The 18,499-nt window shown below is 36.2% G+C and overlaps 1 protein-coding gene across 4 annotated transcripts in view; it reads right to left on the bottom strand.

Moving 5' to 3' along the window:
- Positions 1-18,499, bottom strand: part of BLTP1 (bridge-like lipid transfer protein family member 1) — a 222,595-nt gene that overhangs the window by 17,505 nt on the left and 186,591 nt on the right. For all 4 annotated transcript variants that reach the window (XM_059378048.1, XM_059378062.1, XM_059378072.1 and 1 more), the window contains 10 exons: positions 18,030-18,169; positions 16,748-16,949; positions 8,608-8,808; positions 7,631-7,810; positions 5,276-5,413; positions 4,063-4,320; positions 2,973-3,123; positions 2,456-2,613; positions 2,160-2,352; positions 1,706-1,923 (listed from right to left, as the gene is read on the bottom strand). In XM_059378048.1, coding sequence (XP_059234031.1) covers positions 1,706-1,923; positions 2,160-2,352; positions 2,456-2,613; positions 2,973-3,123; positions 4,063-4,320; positions 5,276-5,413; positions 7,631-7,810; positions 8,608-8,808; positions 16,748-16,949; positions 18,030-18,169 — 1,839 coding nt within the window. The remainder of the gene's footprint in view (positions 1-1,705; positions 1,924-2,159; positions 2,353-2,455; positions 2,614-2,972; positions 3,124-4,062; positions 4,321-5,275; positions 5,414-7,630; positions 7,811-8,607; positions 8,809-16,747; positions 16,950-18,029; positions 18,170-18,499) is intronic.

The raw sequence follows: 18,499 nt of genomic DNA, 5'->3' as shown, positions 1-18,499 counted from the left end.
GAATAAAGGAACATAACCAGACTTAACCTGGGATCTTGACTCTGATATATTGGTTTAGACAAACCAGTTTTAAGAATAATTTTAGGTCATTTATAGGATGTGGTTAGAAAGCCAGAGAAGAGAAATATTTAGCAAAATGGAAAACTGGATACATATATGGTACTGATACTTTATGGTACATAGATATTATTTGGATACTATTCACTAGACAAGGTTATAAAACAATATGAACAATATTTTGGTAAAAAGTATATGTCTTATATAGGTTTATAGAAAATTATCTAAAAGTATATACTCTAAATTGTTTAGAGTGATGATTTCTGGGTGGAATGTGATGTTTCAATTTTTGCTTATATGTATTTCCTAGGCTTTTCCAATGCACATGTACTGCTTCTGTGATTATAAAGAGTTATTTAAAATGATCCCCATGGGCGCCTGGGTGGCTCAGTGGGTTAAGCCTCTGCCTTCAGCCTGGGTCATGATCTCAGGGTCTTGGGATAGAGGCCTGCATCAGGCTCTCTGCTCAGCAGGGAGCCTGCTCCCCGCCCCCCCCCCCCCCGCCTCTCTGCCTACTTGTGATGTCTCTTTCTCATCAAATAAATAAATAAAATCTTAAAAAGATAAAATAAAATAACCCCTATTCTGACATTTTTCACTACTTTCACCTCTCTGGTTAAAGCTGCAATCATTTGCTGCCTGGACCCTTCCGATAGCCTTCTTAATATAACTATGCTTGCAACAACACTAATGGGAATTACTGCATTGGTCTCTACTTCCACTCTTTGCCACCTATAGTCTATCCTTCACATAGCAGCCAGAGTGATTCTTCCAAAAGGAGTATTTTAAGAAAAAGTAAATCAAATATGAAACTGTTCAGAACTCTCCAATAGCTAGCCATCATATTCAAAATCTTATCTGTGGCCATTCATGTCCAACACTTTCTTGCTTGCTTACTCTGTTCCACCAAAGCAGCCACCTTAATGATCCTCAAATAAGCCGAGTTTCTTCTGCGGTAGGAGCTTTGGACTTTTTGATAGGCCCCTGTGCCCAGAACTCTCTTCCCCAGTAGAGATCTTTCTAGCCTAGAACTTTAAAAGGCTTCTCTGACCACCCTTTCTAAACTAGCTAGCCTCACACACTATTATTCTTTATTTCCTTCCCCTGCTTTCTTAGCATGCCTTTCTATCTGAAATTATCTGACATATTTAGTTAGCAAATTAATTATGGTCTATCTCTCCCATTAAAACAAAGCTTTATGTAGGTGGGAACTTTGCCCAATAGTGTATCTCTTATGCCTAAACCAATGCTTAAGAATATAGTTGATTTGTTGATTGAATTCCTGAGTGAAAATAATAATCTGCCTATTATGAAACAGCTAATAAATCCAAACTCAAACATTTTTATTCCACAGCCCATGTTCTAAACCAGAATATGGTATTGTCATAACTAGTATTCAAGAGCATGGAATGCGTATGGTTATAGGTAAGTTATGGCAGAGGAAGGAGGTAATATGTCATGACTTCACAAATGATGGCCTTTAATTCTATTGGTGAGTAGGAAATCAGGTACTTGCTGAGTAAATAGAAATAAAGAGCATGTGGATCACTTTCTAAGTATGGTACATAGATATTATTTTAAATTAAGACTGTAACACAACATTTGGTGAAAGATAAAGTATATATAGAGGCTTAGCTCTAATTCTTACATTGTTCTTGTGAACTTCTCTCTAGGTTATTAGTCATTGTCTTAGGTGGAAGATATGGAACAGGTCCCCAGGTAGACAGAGCCCGTTTGCTGGTGTCAAACTGTTGTGTGAAAAATTCCTGGAGCTTCATTCCTATTTTTATCAGGTCTGGTGTAGTTGATCTTGAAATCATTACTTGGAAAATATCCCACTTCAAATCTCCATGGACAAATATTTCACTAAAGCATAAAACAGAACTATCACATATCTTACAGAAGATAACTAAAAAAGAAACAAATTAAAAAAAAAAAACAAGGAAAATTCCCTTCTCCACCCAGCTTTTTCTTTCATATTAGTTGCATAATATAAAGTCATTTTGTCACAAAAATGAATTGTTTGTTTTCTCACTGGATGAGAGAAAACATATTAAAAGCAGTCACACAAAGTGTCCAGAAAGTAACATTTTACTAAATACCTTTTATCAGTCATGCTTGAATCCAGTGTATTATACAGATTTACTTTCCATTCATCCTGAAGCTTCAGATCAGCATTACTGAAGATACCCATGAGGATACTTGAGCCCATGTAATCAACACGAGCTTCAGTAGAACCCATAGTAATCTGAATCTTGTGACTAGGTTGCTGATTTGGATGTTCAGAAATATGAGCTAAAATAGAAACAATAATTACTTTCATAGAAATGCCTAATGGGGAAAACTTACCAAAATCAATTTTCAAAAATGTGTTTTCAGTTGTAAAATTTCAACATACCAACCATCTCCAAAGCATTTACATCTATGGTCCCTCCAACTACTCCTCCTTTAGAATCCAACTGTGATCTTCCCAGACCAACGGACATGCTTATCTCTCGATCTCGATTACTTCCTACCGACAGACGGCCCTGGCTCTTTAAGCCACTAGTTGTCCAACTGGAGAAAAGAAAAAGGGTTGTTAACTAGACAGATAGTTTTCAATGTCATGAATTAAAACAGGAGTTAGAAGATTTTAAAAAGTCTGATAAAACAATACATTTCTTACAAAAACTGTGGTAAATGTTTGAATATTGTTAATAAAGCATATTACACTGTTTTCCTTATAATTTTCTCTCTTTAGAGTACATATTCCATGTTGTTTTATATTATAATATCTTTAAGATATTTTTAAGATAAAGCAATTTATAGCTTTTTTCTACTGTCTCAAACATTTTAATATTAAAAAGGTTTTAAATTGCTTTACTATAAGAAAAATTAAACTAATCATTAATTTTTCTAATATCTGAATAGCTTACGTTGTATTTCCCATTACATTACTCATATTCATTTGAACGTTTAATTGCTTCAAGTTGATGGCAAACACGACCAATGTTTCCCATGGGGTCCCTTGTTGGCTGGCTGCTTTGTTCGATTTGTTAAAAGGAGTTGATGTTTTTGAAAGTGAATCTAAAAACAGGAAAATCAAACGCACATTCATTCACATAGGTGCTCAGAGAATTAAAAGTTACCACTCTTACCACTATCGTCCCGAAAGTAAAAATATGGTATTCTTAATTAAAGCCTAACATTTAATAGCTGCCATTTTGCCTCTAAAATTATAGCTACCATTTACTGAATGTTCAGTAAGGGCTGTTAGTCTTCTTGAAAGCTTATAAAGCTCTTTACAACATCCGTTTTATATGAGGAAATTCTGGTGTGCATGGGGTGCAGCACCACAGATCATCATCCTGGGATTTTCTTAACAAAGGAGAAAATCATTAAGTTGCTGCTGCCAAATAGAGGACTTGAAGGCAGGGACCATTCTGAAATGCAGATGTCTGCTGAGGTGCCCATCTGCTGGGTTCCTGTGGGCTCAGTGTGAGTCTTGAATCCTGCATTTATTCATTATACTCTTATATCACTTTTATATGTTCAGATACAAGTAAGAGTGCTGAGCACATGAAAAAGCTTAAAAAAACACTGGCTGAATGAAAGAATGACTGAATGGATGAATACCAAAGATTAACTTTTTCATAAATGAGTCTGACACTCAGAAAAAAAAAATTAACTTTTTCAAAATTAAACATCTTTTACAACGTTGTAGGTTTGTTTTACTTCTAAAAATAACTATACCATGTGGAACAAAGTAATAATATGCTCATTCCTCTCTTTTTTCCCTTTCAAAGCTACTAGCCACCCAAGCTATCTCTTCTTCTGGCAAATACTTTGAAGTGTTTGTTGTTTATGGTTTTGGGTATTACCCCGCTCAACCCCCCACCATATTCCATAAAAATCTGTAAGATTAATATTTTCATAGAGTTGAGGCAGAAATCTGGGAGCAACAAATTAAGATTTTTTATCTTGCAGGCTCTGGAGGGATACTGATAACAAAGAGAACTGTATTACCTCTTCGGGGAACTGAAGAATCAGACACACTCCTTGATCTTATGGAAGCTGGGGATTTTAGGTTCTGTGCTGCTGTCCCTGGTGACATGGTGCTGTTTGTCATATGCTCATTGAATACATTAGGTGACTGAGGCATGTGGGTGAAAGAGGCTGACTGACTAGGCTGCTCCCAGGTCCTGCAGTAAGCTTTCCTTGATGATTCAGGGGAAAGATGCTGGCTTACCCCTTCAATGGAATCAGGTGTCCCTGGGCCAGATGCTGTTAGAAAAGTAAAAACAAAATTAATAGAATAAAATTAATCAGGGTACAATCTTCATGTTATAAAATAATAAATTTTACGACTCTACCTTTTCTAAACATATATTCCTCCTAGTTCTCTATTTGAGAACTATATAGCAATTTATAGTTTGCAAAGTATATTCCAGCATGTTATTCTATTTAATTCTCATGGAAGTTCATGAGAGGGGCAACACAGGTACTCTTTTTTCCACTTTACAAATAAGGGAATAGGTGGCTCAGTCAGTTAAGCATCTGACTCTTGAAATCAGCTCAGGTCATGATCTCAGGGTTGTCAGATACAGCCCATTGATAGGCTCCGTGTTGGGTGGGGAGCCTGCTTGGGATTCTCTCTCCTCCTCTCCCTCTGCCCGTCCCAACCCCCACCACGTCATGCATGTGTGCACTCTCTCTCTCTCATAAGTAAATAAATAAATAAGGGATAGACTCAAACCTGGATTTCTAGTATTTTCTACTGTATCCTATTAACTCTACCTTTCACTTACACAGTATGCTACTACAACAACATCTAAGTCTAAAAGGAAATAATGCAGGCAATGTGATAGCATATCCCCAACATTTTCTGTTTCCCATGCTTAATTAACCATGATTAATTTGGACAGTTAGATGGTATTTCTGCATTTTCAGATTTTGCAAATTATAGAATAATCACAATAGAATATCAGCCTGGTGAATGCAATGTCTAAGAGCGCAAGCTTTTTGTGATCTCCAATACCAATGTAACCCCAGTGGTTAGCACGTTAGAGGCACTCAGCCGCTAACAATTCAGCAGACATTTGCTGAATGAATGAATGAATTACCGGGTACAATTTAGCAAGTAAGACAAAGTTTGTGGTATCAATCATTGATTCCTGTTACTACTATAACCAAAATTAAAAGTAACTTAAGTATAATTACAATTACATAGCAAGCTTACTTGGCAAATTTATAGTTTGGTCTCCAAGAAATAGGCGTCTTGCAATACTTCTCCTATACCAGGCTCTTGGAAATGCCAGAATTTCACTGAGTCGACGCATATCATATTTAAAGGAGGCAGACCCTATATCACATACAGCTGATACATAAATAAACAAAATCTGTTAGAGAACAGATTTCCAAAACCTTTAATATTGTCGTATGGTAGGTATGACATATTACATAACTGAATTATAATAATGTTATAAATAATGAAATACCAAAAAATGTTATATGGTATGATTAGCAAGTGATATTGTTCCTTCCACAAATGATAAAAATAGCACATTCTTACACTATTCCCATTTCTTTTTTTGAGGTGAGGGCAACTTGGAATTCTATTGTCAGTTTATCATGAAATTCTGAGAAGTTCTAAAGATCAGACTTATTGACAGTTTTCAGTTTAACACAGGGTTCTATGGAAACGGAATAATCGGGATGGCCAGGAACACAAACTTCCTCAAAAGTAGCTGCAAACCAGATAGTGTGTGACAAGAACTACTGTTTTCCTTTTAGACAAAGAATAGGGACTTGTCAGTCTGAAGGCATTGTGATGGCTGCTTCTTGGGGTTCTGCTCTGAGCACTCTTCTGCCCCAGTTTTATATGCTCCTCTGTTCCTCCACCAGAGCTTCTTCCATAAGGAGTTACACATCAGCGTCCCCCAAACCAACATTTCTGTTTCAGCCTGAGTCTATATCCACATAGCCCATCAGCCAATTATCTACCAGACTCTCCCACATAAATATCCGATTAGGCGCTTCCTTATTTTTGATCTAAGTTAATGACGGTCCACTGTCCCTTCAGTCACCTAAGCTAAAAACTCAAGGCATCCCTGTCTCCTCTACTCCTTACACAACTTGTACTCAAGCTTGTGGGTTCCATTTCTCTCAAAACCATGCCCTCTTCTTTTTTATTGTCACAGTTCAGGGCTTTAATTCATATTGCTTGGTCTATTTCAACAGTTTTTTCAAGCATCTCTCACATTTTTCACACTGCCATCGACTCTTTATAAAACACCAATCCGAAGCATTATCCCATTTCCTTTTTTTAATGCAAACATGTTATTTTATAATCCACATACAGATTTATTATTTGTGGTAAGAACACTTAAGATGACATCTATCTTCACAGATTTTTTTTTGTCTTCACAGATTTTAAAGTGTACAATACAATACTGTCATCTTTAGCCACAGTATTGTCATCTCATTTCTTAAAAACCTTTAATGGCTTTTCACTGCCCAAAGGATCAGAGCCTGTTCTTTAGGCTGCCATAGGAGTCTCCCAACAATCTAGTCCTGCTCTATTTTACCAGCTTTCCCTCTAACCACTTCCTCTCTCCCTTGGGACATTTAACTATACAACAGTTAAATGTTCAGTTACACTTACGCTTTGCCTCAGTGAAATGAAGTATGATCCAAGAGCATATTTTTTGATGCTTCTGTACCATTAAAGACCATGTTGCTAAAGCCAAGAATCTGTTTACATAATTTTGAATATCTGGCCCAAATATTATTTCTTTTGTGAAGCCTTCCTTCTCTGATCTCCTGAATAAAACAATTCATTTCTTCCTCTTTATATAAACCTCCATTACAGCATTAATCACACTGCACTGTCATTTATTTGTCTACTTTTAAGATCTTTCTTTATTCATGCCGGCACCCTGAATCATCTAGGAGAGTAGCAACACAAGTTCACTGTAATATATAGACTCAGTGTATGTCTGTTGAATATTAGCTCTAAGTGTACTTACTATATTTGTGCAATTACTAACTTTAAAGGTTTTCACTCCCGCAATACTCCCACCTCTTCAAAATATTCCACATGCATATAATTTTTAAACAGTCAAGTCGCAACATAAAGAAAATGAGCAAGTGATTTGTCCATAGGTTTATGGCTAGTTACAAAGCTAGCAATACACACGTACACAGCTTAAGATCTCATGACACACGTAAAAAATTTTTCACCATCATCCCTTATTAGTGATTCAAGAATTCATAATCAGAAAACTAAGCTAATGAGAAATCAAAAATTTTACCAATTCATGGTAGAGAAGTGAAGAAAAGAACTTTTCAGTGATTTAACTAAGCATATTTTGGCCTTTGGGTGACATTTCTATGCATTTATCTAGAAATCATATTCCTAATGTTGCTTACTTGAATTGAGATAGTACGTTGGCCTAGAATGTAATTCCTTTCATTTAAATCATTCATCACTAAAAGCTTAATACTATTAAATGTATTTAATATATAAACACTGTTAAAAAGGAGACCCTTACTTAATTCCAAAAAATAGCATTTTTAGAAACTATACAAGTACCAGATATATTGATTAGTGTAGTGTCCATTTTGCTTGCAGACTTGCTTACAGACTGACTTTCAAAAAATGAGGCACCTCCTGAACGCCTTATCCGAGACAAACTCACTTTTACAAATTCAAGGTTTATACTGAGCGAGTCTTTTCGACCAGTGACTGACGTGGGTTCTTCATCCACATTCCCTTTAAAACAAAAACAAAAACACAACACACACACACGTACACACGCATAAATACATGTATATATATACATATATGCAACTATCTAGTTACATGAAATTATCTAATACACTGGAATATGCCATCAATTAAAATCACTTTAAGTGAGGCTAAAAATTTAAGAAGAATGATCTAATGAGTATTAGCATTCTCAACAATAGATTTAATAGTTTCAAGCACATAAACAATAGTGATTTTTACAATACTTCCTCAACAAAAACTAGCACTGATATGGAGTATATGTTTTTGTTACTTCTCTAAGTAAATTAAGAGACATTCACTAATATCAACATCTCAAACATTTTTAGTGGTAAATCTGCACTTTAAAATGACAGTGAAATTTAAGTTGGCTAAATAATGATAAGGAGAAGCAGCAGCAGCAGAAGGTAGTTTCATGTTAAATTGACAAATGCGATGCACACACTTTAAAAATCTACTATTTGTAGAATACAATTTCTTATACAAATAATGATGCGGTAGAACATTTAAGCATTTAAGTAACATAAATATTCTTTTAAATCCAAAGACTGTTGTGCTGCATATGTCACTTACAAAATACTGTTTAAAATTCTTACGTAATTAATTCACCTGAATTATTTATTTCATATTTCTACTTATGCAGAGACAGGATATTGTCCAGAAGAAAAATGAAGTTTCTAATCTTGTTTTATATCCATTATTAAAGGTACTGTGATTTCTAAAAAGATCAAAGCTTCAAAGGGTGCTATAAATTCAAAAAGATGGAAACACGCTAATTATACCTAGTCCTCCTGATCCAGATGTGAGCCCAGAAACAGCAGTTTTTTGTTTCCCTGCTCCGTATGGATGAAATACATAAAGAGAAAAGTCAGACATGCATGCAGTGAAGCTCAACCCCGATGAACTGCTGCTAGAACTGGTCAGATCTGACTGACTACTACTATGTCGACTTCTGCCAAGAGGGCTGCCCAGGCCGGATGAACCTATAATGAAAATGAGAAATCCAAAATATTAGTAAGCCACAGAAAATTTTAAAAGCCTGTCACTTAATACATTCTTAAGAACCAAACAAGACTTAAAATTAAAATGGAAATACACAACCATTAACTGATCAAAGATTTAAAACCATCATATCAAAGTAAAGACTTAGATGTACTTTCCAATTAATTTTTTCTGTTAACTGGGGTTGAATACTGTGTTCATCTTTGAGACAATTATTTAGACATTTGATTGGTCAACTCCATAGTTTCCCATTTCTTTTCTCCTTTGCTCCATTGCAAGCAGGCAGTAGAAGAGCCAAAAAATAGCTGGGGCTTAAGCGAAGGGGGAGAACAAACTATAAAAAATCCAAATCATATAACTGGAGTCGACATTTCCATAGCCAGAGTAAGGTACACAAATGCAGAAAGTTAAAATCTCTTTCTCTGAGAAGAAGCAAGTATCCCCACAGGCACCACTTACCACAGATGTACAGACTAATCCAAAATACACTTTAAATGTAAAAAATATGAGTAAAGCATCTTAAGAGAACATTATATGGTTTTGCTAATAATTTCAAAATATGTATTTCCAAAATATATAGACCTCTTTTGGATTCATATTGCACCTGGTTACTTGGCATCCTACTAGAATGTGTCACGAGCATTTAAAGATTAGCAAGTCCAAAACTGAACTCTTGATCTTTACCCCCAATCTGTTTTTCATCCAGTGTCTCCCATCTCCAGTAAGAGACATTTCCAAGGACATAGCTCAGTCAGAATCCTGGGAGTTATCTGTCATCCTTCCCACTTCTCTCTATCATGCAATTTATTACCATTGTTATTTCATGTCTAAGAACATATACTAAGCCTGTCCATCTCCCTGTATCTCACTATTGTTACTCTAGTCTAAGCAGTTATCAGCTCTGGTACTGTTGAAATGGCCAACTGTTCTTCCTGCTTCCTTTTACTCTTGTTCTCCTCCAATTAACTACCACACTGCAGTTGGACTGTTGGTGTTCCAAAAATATAAATCAGAATCTCACGTCTACTCTTCTGTATAACCTTCAGTGGCTTCCCCACATGATCTGGCTCTTTCCCGTCTCTCTAAATCTTTTTCATACCAATCTACCTCTTATTTGCCATACTCCAATTACATTAGTTGTTTTTGTTTTTTAAACTTGCCAAATTCTTTCCTGCTTCATGGATTTTGTATTCCCTACCTAAAGTGTTCATCATTCCAACTCTCTGCTTGGCTAACCCATACTTACCCACTACACATTTCCACTTAAAATATGCTTGTTTGCTTATTATCTGTTTCTCCAAATTCGACTTAGGTCAATATTAGCAGCAATGTATCTGCTAGCTAGGTTCAATACCATCTCTTCAACCCCTAGCACTGACCCACACCCCAGTAAAGTTCAATAAGGATCCTTTGAAACAACAGATACTGCTGGGGTGCCTGGGTGACTCAGTTGTTTAAGAGTCTGCCTAAAGCTCAGGTCATGATTTCAGGGTCCTGGGATCAAGCTTCAGGTTGAGCTACTGAGCAGGGCCTGCTTCTCCCTCCCCCTCTTCCCGAACCGAGCAGGAAAAGAGAAATCATAAAGATCAGAGCAGAAATCAATGATATAGAAACAACAACAAAAAACCCACAATAGAACAAATCAACGAAACTAGGAGCTGGTTCTTTGAAAGAATTAATAAAATTGATAAACCCCTGGCCTGACTTATCAAAAAGAAAAGACAAAGGACCTAAATAAATAAAATCATGAATCAAAGAGGAGAGATCACAACTAACACCAAAGAAATACAAACTATTATAAGAACATACTAAGAGCAACTCTACGCCAACAAATTTGACAATCTGGAAGAAATGGATGCATTCCTAGAAACATATAAACTACCACAACTGAACCAGGAAGAAATAGAAAGCCTGAACAGACCCATTACCAGTAAGGAGATTGAAACAGTCATTAAAAATCTCCAAAAAAACAAAAGCCCAGGGCCAGATGGCTTCCCGGGGGAATTGTACCAAACATTTAAAGAAGAACTAATTCCTATTCTCCTGAAACTGTTCCAAAAAATAGAAATGGAAGGAAAACTTCCAAACTCATTCTATGAGGCCAGCATCACCTGATCCCAAAACCAGACAAGGATCACATCAAAAAAGAGAGCTATAGGGGCACTGCACCCGAATGTTTATAGCAGCAATGTGCACAATAGCCAAACTATGGAAAGAACCTAGATGTCCATCAACAGATGAATGGATCAAGAAGATGTGGTATATATACACAATGGAATACTATGCAGCCATCAAAAGAAATGAAATCTTGCCATTTGCGACAACTAGAGCGTATCATGCTTAGCCAAATAAGTAAAGCAGAGAGAGACAACTATCATATGATCTCCCTGATATGAGGAAGTTGTGATGCAACATGAGGGCTTAAGTGGGTAGGAGAAGAATAAATGAAACAAGATGGGATTGGGAGGGAGACAAACCATAAGTGACTCTTAATCTCACAAAACAAACTGAGGGTTGCTGGGGGGAGGGGGTTTGGGAGAAAGGGGTGGGATTATGGACATTGGGGAGGGTATGTGCTTTGGTGAGTGCTGTGAAGTGTGTAAACCTGGTGATTCACAGACCTGTACTCCTGGGGATAAAAAATATATGTTTATAAAAAATAAAAAATTAAAGGGAAAAAAAAGAGAGAGCTATAGACCAATATCCTTGATGAACACAAATGCGAAAATTCTCACCAGAATACTAGTCAATAGGATTCAACAGTACATTAAAAGGATTATTCACCACGACCAAGTGGGATTTATTCCAGGGCTGCAAGGCTGGTTCAACACCCGCAAATCAGTCAATGTGATACAACACATCAATAAAAGAAAGAACAAGAACCATATGATACTCTCAATAGATGCTGAAAAAGCATTTCACAAAGTACAGCATCCCTTCCTGATCAAAACTCTTCAAAGTGTAGGGATAGAGGGCACATACCTCAATATCATCAAAGCCATCTATGAAAAACCCACCGCAACATCATTCTCATTGGAGAAAAACTGAAAGCTTTTCCGCTAAGGTCAGGAACACAGCACGGATGTCCATTATCACCACTGCTATTCAACATAGTACTAGAAGTCTTAGCCTCAGCAATCAGACAACAAAAGGAAATTAAAGGCATCCAAATCGGCAAAGAAGAAGTCAAACTATCACTCTTCGCAGATGATATGATACTATATGTAGAAAACCCAAAAGACTCCACTCCAAAACTGCTAGAACTTATACAGGAATTCAGTAAAGTGTCAGGATATAAAATCAATGCACAGAAATCAGTTGCGTTTCTCTACACCAACAGCAAGACAGAAGAAAGAGAAATTAAGGAGTCAATCCCATTTACAACTGCACCCAAAACCATAAGATACCTAGGAATAAACCTAACCAAAGAGGCACAGAATCTATACTCAGAAAACTATAAGGTACTCATGAAAGAAATTGAGGAAGACACAAAGAAATGGAAAAATGTTCCATACTCCTGGATTGGAAGAATAAATATTGTGAAAATGTCTATGCTACCTAAAGCAATCTACACATTTAATGCAATTCCTATCAAAGTACCATCCATCTTTTTCAAAGAAATGGAACAAATAATTCTAAAATTTATATGGAACCAGAAAAGACCTCGAATAGCCAAAGGGATATTGAAAAAGAAAGTCAAAGTTGGTGGCATCACAATTCCGGACTTCACGCTCTATTACAAAGCTGTCATCATCAAGACAGCATGGTACTGGCACAAAAACAGACACATAGATCAATGGAACAGAATAGAGAGCTCAGAAATAGACCCTCAACTCTATGGTCAACTCATCTTCGACAAAGCAGGAAAGAATGGAAAAAAGACAGCCTCTTCAATAAATGGTGTTGGGAAAATTGGACAGCCACATGCAGAAAAATGAAATTGGACCATTTCCTTACACCACACACGAAAATAGACTCAAAATGGATGAAGGACCTCAATGTGCAAAAGGAATCCATCAAAATCCTTGAGGAGAACACAGGCAGCAACCTCTTGTACCTCAGCCGCAGCAACATCTTCCTAGGAACATCGCCAAAGGCAAGGGAAGCAAGGGCAAAAATGAACTATTGGGATTTTATCAAGATCAAAACCTTTTGCACAGCAAAGGAAACAGTTAACAAAATCAAAAGACAACTGACAGAATGGGAGAAGATATTTGCAAACGACATATCAGATAAAGGACTAGTGTCCAAAATCTATAAAGAACTTAGCAAACTCAACACCGAAAGAACAAATAATCCAATCAAGAAATGGGCAGAGGACATGAACAGACATTTCTGCAAAGAAGACATCCAGATGGCCAACAGACACATGAAAAAGTGCTCCATATCACTCGGCATCAGGGAAATACAAATCAAAACCACAATGAGATATCACCTCACACCAGTCAGAATGGCTAAAATCAACAAGTCAGGAAATGACAGATGCTGGCGAGGATGCGGAGAAAGGGGAACCCTCCTACACTGCTGGTGGGAATGCAAGCTGGTGCAGCCACTCTGGAAAACAGCATGGAGGTTCCTCAAAATGTTGAAAACAGAACTGCCCTATGACCCAGCAATTGCACTACTGGGTATTTACCCTAAAGATACAAACATAGTGGTCCAAAGGGGCACGTGCACCCGAATGTTTATAGAAGCAATGTCCACAATAGCCAAACTATGGAAAGAACCTAGATGTCCATCAACAGATGAATGGATCAAGAAGATGTGGTATATATACACAATGGAATACTATGCAGCCATCAAAAGAAATGAAATCTTGTCATTTGCGATGACGTGGATGGGACTAGAGCGTATCATGCTTAGCGAAATAAGTCAAGCAGAGAAAGACAACTATCATATGATCTCCCTGATATGAGGAAGTGGTGATGCAACATGGGGGCTTAAGTGGGTAGGAGAAGAATAAATGAAACAAGATGGGGTTGGGAGGGAGACAAACCATAAGTGACTCTTAATCTCACAAAACAAACGAGGGTTGCTGGGAGGCAGGGGAGCTGGGAGAAGGGGTGTGGGGTTATGGACACTAGGGAGGGTATGTGCTTTGGTGAGTGCTGTGAAGCGTGTAAACCTGGCGATTCACAGAGCAGTTCCCCTGGGGATAAAAATATATTATATGTTTATAAAAAATAAAAAATTAAAAAAAAAGAAATCAATGAAATAGAAACCAAAAGAACAGGAGAACAAATCAACGAAACTAGGAGATGGTTCTTTGAAAGAATTAATAAGATTGATAAACCCCTGGCCAGACTTATCCAGAAGAGAAAGGACCCAAATTAATAAAATCATGAATGAAAGGAGACATCACAACCAACTCCAAAGAAATACAAACAATTATAAGAACATATTATGAGTAACTATATGCCTGCAAATTTGAAAATATGGAAGAAATGGATGCACTCCTAGAGACATATAAACTACCAAAACTGAACCAGGAAGAGATAGAATATCTGAACAGACCCATAACCAGTAAGGAGATTGAAGCAGTCATCAAAAATATCCCAACAAACGAGAGCCCAGGGCCAGAAGGCTTCCCAGGGGAATTCTACCAAACTGTTAAAGAAGAATTAATACCAATTCTCCTGAAACTGTTCTAGAAAATAGAAATGGAAGGAAAAGTGCCAAACTCATTTTATGAGGGCAGCATTACCTTGATCCCAAAAGCAGACAAAGACCCCACCAAAAAGGAAAATTGTAGACCAATATCTTTGATGAACACGGATATAAAAATTCTCACCAAAATACTAGCCAACAGGATCCAACAGTACATTAAAAGGATTATTCACCACGAACAAATGGGATTTACTCCTAGGCCTGGCTAAAATTAACAAGACAGGAAACAACAGATGTTGGTGAGGATGCGGAGAAAGGGGAACCCTCCTACACTGTTGGAGCGAATGCAAGCTGGTGCAGCCACTCTGGAAAACAGCATGGAGTTTCCTTATGAGTTGAAAAGAGAGCTACCCTACTACCCAGCAATCGCACTACTGAGTATTTACTCTAAAGATACAAATGTAGTGATCTGAAGGGGCACGTGTACTAGATGGTATTATGCTGAGTGGAATAAGTCAATCAGAGAATGACAATTATCATATGATCTCCCTGATACAAGGAATTTCAGAGGCAAAGTGGGGGGCTTGGGAGGTAGGGAAGGAAAAAATGAAACAAGATGGGATCAGGAGGGAGACAGATCATAAGAGCCTCTTAATATTACAAAACAAACTGAGGGTTGCTGGGGGCAGGGGGCTATGGAACTGGTGGTGGTTATGTTATGGACACTGGGGAGGGTATGTGATATGGTGAGTGCTATGAAGTGTGTAAGCCTGATGATTCACAGACCTGTACCCCTGGGGCAAATAATATATTATATGTTAATAAAAATAATTAAAATAAAAAATAAATTAAAAAAAAATTTTAGCCCATCACATTAACAATGGTTAAAAATAAATTTAAAGCATAACGTTGGGAAGAACACAATGAACCTGGTGTTTATACACACTGTGATGAGGATGCAGAAATCTTACATTTACTAGAAGAGTAAAACATCAAACACTTTAAAAATGTTCACTCTCTCTGACTTAGGAATTCCACTATTAAGAATTTATCCTAAGGATGTTGATTTATATACAAAGATATTCAACTCAGTATTATTTACAAAATAGAAAACAAAAAGCTCAGGTAGTCTCAAATGTATGATCAAAATGATGGATTATCATGAAATCATTAAAGTTAGAGATGAATATTTAATACTCTGGGAAAAACTTGTATTTTAAGTTTTTAGAAGATACATAGCAGAAAAGATCATATTTAAATTTTGCCTGGGAAGAAGACTGTATCTACAAAAATGCTGGAGAGTAGGTAGGAAGTGATAATACAGGTTATCTCTGATAAAAGGATATTATTTTCATTTTTAGTACTCTTGTTTTCCGCATTGTCTATAATGAACAGTGAGTTAATTTCAAAAACTGACACTATAACTCTAATATTTTTACAGACCACAACAGCAATATTCTGGAGCTAAGTGTGACGGTGGGCTACCACATTAGCAAAAATTTATTTCCAAAATATCAACATTTTTGTTTTCCTATTTTACAATGAAAACTTTCAAAGATTCACACTGCAAAGCATTGTTTTGCTTTAGCCACTACATGCACTATATGCAAAATATCCCATGGGGGCTTTTTTTACCTCTGCTTATAAACCACTCTCTTAATGTCAGTTTTCTTATTAAGAATTATCAATTTTCGTTCATTCTAGTCTCTTTACAAATGGTCAATAAAATCTTTATCATTTGCATATGTGATCTTTCTATGATTTTTAGAGCAGAAATGACTCTAAGCTTTAATAAAGTGAACAGTGACTATCTCACCAGGAAATTACTGGTTTTATGTTAAAAACAAAATCTTTCATGAAATGGACATTTGATATGTGTATACATATATGTATATATATATGTGTATATATATAAAAATACATAAAATTATGATTGAATACACACACACACATACACTACCCCTCATACAATTTTAAGTCATGGTGATAAATTCTTGCAAGATAACACTCTATGTCTTATTTTCCATTTGTAACACTGATTATTCTTAAATGTAAAAAATAGAGCATAAAACATTTATAATATGACAGTTACTTCATAATACTTATAGGGTGTACATTCAAGCCAACCAATAATGCTAACCAGCTGCCATTCCCCTGTACCAAAACATACTAAAAAAACTTTGATCTCTCTATATTTTTCTATAAATGCTGTAATTCTCATATATTCTCCTTTTCCAAATTTAGTTTTTTAGAAACTCATACTAATTCTAGTATTTGGCTTTCAACCAGCAGAATAAAAGAGCGTTTCTATACCAGGTATTCCAGTTTTGCTTGCAGAGGTCTTTGTTCCACTTGGAGTAGCATTACCTCCAGGGGATAAAGTTTCTGTGGGATACGTGGTCCCTAAAGTCTCCAGTTCACCTCGGTTTGAAGAAAACACCAAGTCCAGGGATGGCAGCTTTAGCATGCATTCTACTCTGGATACTGGTAAGCAGCTAAACTTGATCTGTGAGGGCTAAAAAGTGCAGAAAGCAAAAAAAAAAAAAAAGAAAAAAAGTTTCTAGGTACTAGTTAAAAAATTTCACACTGGATTCCAAAAAACGTAATTAATTTCCATTTCAGTCCACATATAGCAAATTATTTGAGACTTTAAAGGATTTTGTGTTTAATGTCCTAGCTCTTTCAAACAGATACATTATGCATCAACCAAAATTTATTAATAAAATGGTATTTTAGGAATCACCTCGAGTGATATATATTTAGATTATTTAGGTAATTCAGAACATTAAAGATGTCAATGTTCATATTACACTTGTTCACAATCAAATTTTGAAAAGAAGTAATTCCTCTTATACTAAAATTTTTTAAAAGCTATGGTAATAACAGAAATTTTATAAACTCTCAAGCCCTCCCCCATTACATGTTTTCAACATATCTTCAAAAGGCTAATGTGAAACTTGCTACTGAAGACCTTTTGGGCAAACAGCTTTTGTAGAAAATAGTTTGAATAGATGACCATTAGTGTTTCTTTTATTCTTGAGATTATCAGATTTTAGTTGAAGGTAAACCGAAGCCTAAAATTTGGTTACAAGTAGTTTTCATATCCTCTTTAATAAATGCTCAATCAGGTGCTAATATACTCCCAAAGGGCGAGTTGTAAGACTGCATTTTAGAACAAAATATTAAATAAAAATTCCCTAACTCAGCAAAAATCTAACAAAGATACTACTGTTTGACTTACATCTCAATTACACTTTATATTTGCCCATAAAGGACCATAATGGCAAGAAACACAGGTGTCATAATAAAAAAGGGCTTAACTTATACATTTTTGTTTTTGCCAAAGAAGTATAAGATCTAAATTTTGAAAGCCCAAAGATCTATGAACTTCATCAGTGGAAAAGTAAATACACACATAAAATTGTCCATACACTTCTCAGAGGTTCAGGTGATCTCTAAGCCATTATAGGTATACTAAAGGTCCATGAAGCCAAGGTTAAAGAAACTTTAAGGGAAATAATGCTGGAAATATTCAAATAAACTTAAGAAAAACAGTTTCCTTTAAAACAAAAAGGAATAAATGAAGTATATCTACCTGAACTCGTACATAAACCACAACATCTACAGGGAAGGAAGAGTAAGCAGATGTTGAAGATGATACTAATGATGTTGTCGATTCTTCCATAGGATCTGGTATTTCAAAATGTCCCATATCTTCATCTTGTGAACTGACAGCTGTTAAAATATTTAGTTTTATTATTAGGGCAAAGGCAAACTATTTTTTTAAAGATTTATTTATTTATTTGAGAGAAAGAGAAAGAGAAGATGTGTGTGTGCAAGTGGCAGGGTGGGTGGGGACTGGTGGGGGGAGCAGATGGAAGAGAAAATTTTTTAAAAAAATTTTTTATAAACATATATTTTTATCCCCAGGGGTACAGGTCTGTGAATCACCAGGTTTACACACTTCACAGCACTCACCAAAGCACATACCTCCCCAATGTCCATAACCCCACCCCCCTTCTCCCAACCCCCCTCCCCCCAGCAACCCTCAGTTTGTTTTGTGAG

Source organism: Mustela nigripes, chromosome 1 (assembly GCF_022355385.1).
Source record: "Mustela nigripes isolate SB6536 chromosome 1, MUSNIG.SB6536, whole genome shotgun sequence".
Taxonomy (NCBI): domain Eukaryota; kingdom Metazoa; phylum Chordata; class Mammalia; order Carnivora; family Mustelidae; genus Mustela; species Mustela nigripes.
Note: the sequence above shows the minus strand (reverse complement) of the source record. Positions and strands in the feature narration are given on the sequence as shown.